This window comes from Oncorhynchus mykiss, chromosome 25, assembly GCF_057628025.1.
Source record: "Oncorhynchus mykiss isolate SJ-2025 chromosome 25, ASM5762802v1, whole genome shotgun sequence".
Classification (NCBI taxonomy): domain Eukaryota; kingdom Metazoa; phylum Chordata; class Actinopteri; order Salmoniformes; family Salmonidae; genus Oncorhynchus; species Oncorhynchus mykiss.
In genome coordinates this window covers 9,948,727-9,955,964 of record NC_143046.1, presented here as the reverse complement: position 1 = coordinate 9,955,964, position 7,238 = coordinate 9,948,727, and the positions used below count along the sequence as shown (strand labels likewise).

Genomic DNA, 7,238 nt, shown 5'->3' with positions numbered 1-7,238 from the left:
ACCTTTTCTGAATGATTGGTTTTACATCCGTTGTGAAAATGTTACAGAAGACAATCGGTGAATGGTTGTTTGGAACTAAATGCACAATGGTTCATAAATAATTGACATGCACTACATTTATGGAAACTCAATTTATAACAGTAGTTTGACACACTGCACATGCCTAATGGTTCTAAAGATGCCATTTACATTGTGCAACAATAGACCGTGTGCAACAAACTGTTCGGCGTGTCCACAATATGGCCTAACACATATCCTGGAGATAGGACAGGGAGTTCGAAAGGAACTCTGTGCGTTCCAAGGTGCCGGGGCTCGTTCTTTCTCCAAAGGCCTGCCTCTACTCTCCCCATGACAACATAACCCCACCCACTACTGTGAAGGGTGTGACTTTCTTGCTGATGGATGGGTTTTTATCGAATGAAAACGGAGAAGTAGGGTGTGTCGTTTCACCACTGGCCAATTAGACCTTGCTATTTTTGGGCATGGTCTTGGAGTAGTACTAAAGGCTGAAAAACCCTTTTCTTTCGCCTTACGCCAAGGGTAAGGGGTGTGCATAGGAGGTCAAATTAAATTTGCTAAATGCTTTCTTATTTAAAGTACCTACTGTAATCTGTTCCTGTAACTATTGTCTTTTATACGTTTGGATACGTTCCACTGCAACAACCAACGCTCCTCATATCAAATACAAGGTAAGAGCACTCATTTTCACCATAATACATCTTTCTCGTTGACTTCCAGGCGCCAGTTACAATGGTGAACCGTGTCGTTATGTAGCCATATTGTTTCAACGATATCCTACACGGTCGTTTAGTTATTTTGGATGTTGTAGCCTTAACGGGTTACCGGTTTATTTTGCCATGGCCTACTGTCCTTTTGCTGTGCCTTCAACTCATAAAAGCGCCGGTTTTGTGAATAATCTCTGTTGTAGATGCAATTTTAACAATAACATCCAATTGATAATGCAGACACTTGTTGTTTGGATCAGAAATATGTATACGTTGTTGTAGTATTAGCTGCGTTTAAGTCGCTACCGTCGGTGTTTCGGATCCTCCATTGGTCTCTATGGGCAGGGAACATGTCCTGACACATCACGCAGACCTCGCTGCGTAATGACGCAGGCTCCTTCACTTTATTTGTTCACATCTCACACTAGTAAAGATTTGTCGTTTTTCTATTTTTAAATGGTATTGGTTTATTGTTCATTTCAATTGGATTGCTAACGGTTTACACAGAGATACTTATATCATTTGACGGGTGTATGTGATAGACGAGCTACTTTTCTAACATGTCCAGACATGTCCCATGTAGTAAGTTGCCACCCCCTATAGTAGGTTTCAGACCAGTTCGATCCAGTTCGTTACATATTCATGGTGACCGGGGAGAAGGACATGACGATATACTGTAATCAGCTAGCTCAGGGGACTTGAACCGTATCTTACCCAGGGACCCCCTCCCAGGTAAACCGGCGATCCAGGAACCCACATCATACGTCTAATCATCAGGTGAATTATAATGGCAAGGACAAGTAATCAACATTTGAGAAATACTTTATTTTGTAGGTACTTTCCATTATTTTTGATCTCTCCACATTATATGATTGGAAGAGGAAATGTCAACTCTAACATGGGGTATTAGCTAGAAAGGCAACTCAAAACACATTTTCGCTAAGAGCAGAGTTTGAGCTCTATCTTTGTTTTGTTTTTTAAAGTCACAGCTTACCAGCAGCCAGTGGCTGGCACTGGTAGCCTAAAAGCCTTTTCAAAGCCTAAATCAGATACTCCAGTGAGTGTAATGGGCGCAATATTAGGAGTAATAGCTTTGGGCAGTAACTTCCCCAAAATATTCACACGTTTCCAACATACCAGTACCGTTGTGACACATACTGCCAAAACATCTCAAAACTTGTTTTAAGTAGGCTAGGCTACTCATGGTTTATGTGAAATATTATCAATACTATCACTCTTCTTACACAGACGTAACGAAATGGTTACTGTCCTAACTGGAAAAATATTAATATTTAAGGTCTTATTCGGGTGTGTTCCAACGGGAATCTGTTCGAAAAGCTTCGTAAATAACAAGGTTGCCAACAAACAACGCATACGAAGTTTTTTCACCTAACGCGTTAATTCCGAAAAATGTCTGTCCTCACTCTGGTAGCCCATGGACAGACATTACGAATAAGCTACGTGGTGGGTTGATGCCTATTCGGCAGCTAGTTAGCTAGGTTAATTATTTGTGCTACTTTTGTATGCATTGTTCGTTGGCATCCTTGTACCTTACCAAGTTTTTGGAACAGATTCCTGTTGGAACGTTACACAAATGATACCCACCCCTCTTATGAATCAATTCCCTTGAATTAATAATGTACTTTAATAGTGGCATAACTACATTCTCTCCTCTCCATAGATGCTTCACACAGTGACTGGACCAGGGGCTCTGGCCTTTGCTGTGCAGTTGAAAGCTTTGACTGACCAGGAGTTCAGGTACCAGCCCAAGCTGAGCGGGCTGAGGATCATTGAGACGGCCCATGACAACGGCCTGAGGATGACCGCCCGGCTCAGGGAGTACGAGGTGAAGGACCTCCTGTCTCTGACCAGGTTCTTTGGCTTCAGCGCAGAGACCTTCTCCCTGGCCGTCAACCTGCTGGACCGCTTCCTCGCTGTAATGAAGGTAAAGCCTGGACATCAGACAGGGTTTGATTAGGAATTATTCCAATCTGTCTTTTTATTCATTTGGTTTTAGCTGAGTAAGCAAGGGAAGGGAAACAAATGACTGTTGGTGCAAGACTGTAAAATCACATGTCTATTCTGTAATATCAGAATCTTGTACAGGCTCTTCACTGTGAAAATATTTCAACGATTACCCCTAAAATGAATGACATTCAAGAACTCTCATTTTAAACATAACCTTTAACCTTTCTCCCATCTCCAGATCCAGCCGAAGCACCTGTCATGCGTGGGCCTGTCCTGTTTCTACATCGCTGTGAAGACCACGGAGGAGAAGAAGAATGTCCCCATGGCCAACGAGTTGATCCGGATCAGCCAGAACCGCTTCACTGTGTCTGACATGATGAGGATGGAGAAGATCATTCTGCAGAAACTCTACTGGAAGGTCAAAGCCCCCACAGCCCTCTACTTCCTCAGGCTGTTTTACAGCCGGATACAGGACACGCTTGAAGATGACGGGTACGATGACTTGGACGGTACACTGTATATATCAAGGGTGTCAAACATATGGCATTCGGCCTGTGGGTGTTTTGAATAAAATAAGATACTAACTCAATATACTTTAAAATGACAAATGGTAGAAAGGATAATGGACCTACACTCATAGTTTAACTGTGTCCAGTTCACTAATAATCACCTGATTTTAGTGCGCCCCTCCGGTCTTCGTGGGAGACCGAATGTGGCCCCCGGTGCTAAATGAGTTTGACACCCCTGATAGATAACCGTATATCAGGCTATTTTGAGATGCCCACAGTGTGATTTAATACGTTTTTTCATAATTAGGAATATTGTTTAAATACCTGCAGTCAACTTGTGCGCTAGGTTAGTAGATAAATCAGCTGTTGTGTTATTTGTTCATTATAAAGCCGTTCCACAAAGCAGCTGATTGAGCCTGTCTGGCGGCTTGTGTTCAAACATGCTGTGAATACGCTCTAAAAGTAGTGGCTGGATATCAGGGGGATTTGGATAATGTGGATGAAGTTGATGCATTTAACTAAAACTCAGTTTCACATATGTACTCTACTAGTCAAAAGTTTGGACTCCTACTTGTCCAGGGGTTTTTCTTAATTCTTTACCATTTTTCTACTTTGTAAAATACTAGTGAAGACGTCACAAAACTATGAAATAACACATGGAATCATGTATTAACAAAAAAGTGTTAAATGAAAATATATTTTAGATTCTTCAAAGTAGCCACCCTTTGCCTTGACAGCTTTGCACACTCGGCATTCTCTCAACCAGCTTCATGAGGTAGTCACATGGAATGCATTTCAATTAACAAGTCCATATTATGGCATGGTCTGTATATCACCACCCCTGTTGCGTTTCATATTTTTGTTCAGTGCATCGTGTCATTTACATATGACAATTTCCCTTTCTCTTATTTATGCCTTACTCTACAAGCAACTTAATGTATTAAAACAAATTCTCTCTCCATAGCAAGGAGATCATGAACGTTGAGAGACTAGAAGCACAGCTGAAAGCCTGCCATTGCTCTTTCACTTTCTCCAAAGTCAAGGTAAGATACTGTAGTTCTCAGTGTCAAAACAAATGTGTTTGTCTAATTCAGAATATCTCAATACTATGTGTCAAGGAAAACCAATTTAACTTGACTATAAAATACAGGAGCAAGGGGCATGTAGGCAAGTTCATGTTGTGACATTGGATCTCTGCCTATTTTGGGCACTTGGGACATGTAGGTTAGTTCATGTTGTGACATTGCATCTCGGCCTATTTTGGGCACTTGGGATATGTAGGTTAGTTCATGTTGTGACATTGCATCTCGGCCTATTTTGGGCACTTGGGATATGTAGGTTAGTTCATGTTGTGACATTGCATCTCGGCCTATTTTGGGCACTTGGGATATGTAGGTTAGTTCATGTTGTGACATTGCATCTCGGCCTATTTTGGGCACTTGGGAAAGGGGTTGATGAGCTTTGAGGGTGAAAGACATACTCAAAATAGTTTCAAACCGACTGTAAAATGTATCTATAAAAAGATCACTCTTAATATTTAGTTTCCATACTAACCTAATTTCTTTCTTCCCCCTCTTTCTCGCTCCACAGCCCTCTCTGCTTGCCCTGTCCTTGTTGGCCTTGGAGCTTCAGGAGCAGCATGACCATGAGCACATAGACAAGCTGTTCAACACCTTCCAGTGTCTACAGCAGCAACTCACTGTGAGTGTTTACTGTCTAGCCAGCTAGCCTAATCTCCGATCTGTTTGTACTGTCTTGCTTCTGTTGTCACACCAAACATTGGGAATAGCTATTGGCAAGAGGTTACAAAAAGATCTGGGATTCAGGCTACCACCCCAGTGTCATCACTCCCCAAACATGTCTGTTGTAACAGGATACTAAATATGTGTAGTATCAGGGTAGTAACAGGGTTTTGTTCATTAGGGCATACAACAGTAAATGTTTGAAATGGAAAACGAGAGGGAAGACACACTCAAATAAAACAAGTTCCTTATTGGACTAGCCCAAGGTCCCCCCTCCACCCTGTTTGGTGCCTAATGAACACAACCCAGCATCGGAAGGTGTTCTGTCCCGAATGGAGCCCTATGGGCCTGGTCAAAAGTATTGCAGTCGCTACAGAGAATAAGGTGTCCTTTGAGCCACATCACCGTTGGCTATGTGGTGGAGCTCTGCGGCGTGGTGGAGCTCTGCGGCGTGGTGGAGCTCTGCTCAACGGATTACCTAATGTTGAGGGTTCATGGCAAATGTAGGCAAGTTGATTGAACATGTAGGGCATGTTCCATTTTAGAACCTTTGGAATTGGGAACATTCTCTGGGTTGTTAATGATACAGAAAGGGGGAAACGGACCAACAAAAGCTCTCTGACAGGGTTTTAAATTAAATTGCTGCTCGGACGTGCTGCATGATAATTCTGTTTTTCCTCTCCCCGTTTCTTCGTATTTCCTCAGGTCCGAGAAGGAGACCTGGTTATCGTGACAGAGTTGGTTATGAAGTGTCTGATTGAGTATTCAACCACCAGGGTGTCCAGGCCCAACAGCCAGAGGCTTCGTTGGATACTCTCTGGCAGAACGCAACGCATGTTGAAACACAGCTACTACAAGATCGCCCATATGCCCACAATCCCCGAGTCCGCCTACTGAACCCTGGGGCTGGGTGACCACTGATACAAAAGTAGGAGTACACCGATACAAAAGGAGAAGTAGGTTACCACCTCTTCTCCCCTAAAAACATTTAGTTTTTCAGTTTAAATGGGGGAGGAAAAAAATTGCCTAAAAGCCCCCCCAAAAAAACTACAACTTCTTGTACTCTACTGTTGCTACGTGGTCACCTACCTCCATCACTAACCCATTTCCCTTACAGAACTGCATTATGGATGATGCAGTTCTTTAAGGGGAAAACCTGTAACAAACTTATTTCCCCCTTTCTCCTGGTTTTTGTTCTCGTGGTACTTTTTGAATAAGCTCACTATTTATTAGCCTACATCTGCTTCATTGACTAAGTGTGCATCTGAAATGGCACCCTATTCCCTATATAGTGCACTACTTTTGATAAGAGCTGATTTTGTTCTTTGAAGGGAATAGGGTGCCATTGAGAAGGCACACTAAGGGAGTAATGCCCGGTCAAGAGTGGGTTTAATCCGCTGCCATCTAGCGAAGGTTAAATCCTTCCTGGTTGAAATGCTTGCACGCGTGTATACAGTATGTTCTTATCTGAATCAGTACCAACATGAATACTCTGCATAGTATTCTATCGTGGTTGCTGGTTTTAAGCAATGAAGTATAGAACCGCCTAGGTCCTCAGTCCACTATGTGGAAGAGGAGGGAGAAGGGTTTTGTGAAAATGCAAAAACAATGGAACCAAGAAATCGGACCCAAACCCCTTAACTTCCACCCTAGGTTGATGAACTGGCCTAAATGCACACTCCTCTACCCAAGGTGACCGCTTCCTTTTTTACTATTGAAATATTGATGTTTTTTTTGTACTTGTGGAGGACGTTTGAGGTTTCCTCGGTGACGTCGGCGAGGTTTCCTCGGTGACGTCGGCGAGGTTTCCTCGGTGACGTCGGCGAGGTTTCCTCGGTGACGTCGGCGAGGTTTTTAGCTTGCAGGTTAGCATGCTGAAACTGGCTGTGGATGACATGGTATCCCACTAGGGTGCCATTTTGGACACGACCACTATCTTCTAATGTAATGTTAACTATTACTAACAACGGTTACTAACAACGATCACATAATGCGATGTTGAATTACCTTGATTTGTGGCAAAATCTTAGCCTTTAGAAAACAACCATTTGAAAAATGCACTCTTAAGTCACTTAGGTAAGCACAGTAGATATGAAATTAAGTTAGTTTGTGATTTGCATTTGCTAGACCATTTGCATTTGACCATAGGCCCCACAATTGATCTGAAAAATGAAGTTGTTCGTTAAAGAATTTGATGTTTTGGAATTTAAAAACTTTTCCTTAAAATTGGATTTACACCACCTGTTCAACCCATGTGTTTACACCTTTCAATAAAACTATATTGAAAAGCTGTT

At 42.4% G+C, this 7,238-nt stretch overlaps 1 protein-coding gene across 2 annotated transcripts; it reads left to right on the top strand.

Annotated features, from left to right (window-relative positions):
- The first annotated feature begins 398 nt into the window (after positions 1-398).
- LOC110504545 (cyclin-G1) lies at positions 399-7,236 on the top strand. 2 transcript variants are annotated; one of them, XM_021583309.3, is made up of 6 exons: positions 399-689; positions 2,407-2,670; positions 2,932-3,185; positions 4,167-4,245; positions 4,793-4,903; positions 5,650-7,236. In XM_021583309.3, exons 2-6 carry the CDS (start codon positions 2,407-2,409, stop codon positions 5,839-5,841), a joined length of 900 nt encoding a protein of 299 aa, XP_021438984.1. In that variant the 5' UTR covers positions 399-689; the 3' UTR covers positions 5,842-7,236. The 2 variants fall into 2 exon arrangements, with proteins under 2 accessions (XP_021438984.1, XP_090076177.1); XM_090220051.1 differs by lacking the exon at positions 399-689 and adding an exon at positions 1,095-1,502.
- The last annotated feature ends 2 nt before the right edge of the window (positions 7,237-7,238 follow it).

Bases quoted from the DNA above. Each gene is read 5' to 3' on its own strand.
- LOC110504545 (XM_021583309.3), top strand. From the start codon at position 2,407: ATGCTTCACACAGTGACTGGACCAGGGGCTCTGGCCTTTGCTGTGCAG. The intron at 3,186-4,166 runs GTACGATGACTT...CTCTCTCCATAG, and splicing joins GACACGCTTGAAGATGACGG to CAAGGAGATCATGAACGTTG. The intron at 4,246-4,792 runs GTAAGATACTGT...CTCGCTCCACAG, and splicing joins TCACTTTCTCCAAAGTCAAG to CCCTCTCTGCTTGCCCTGTC.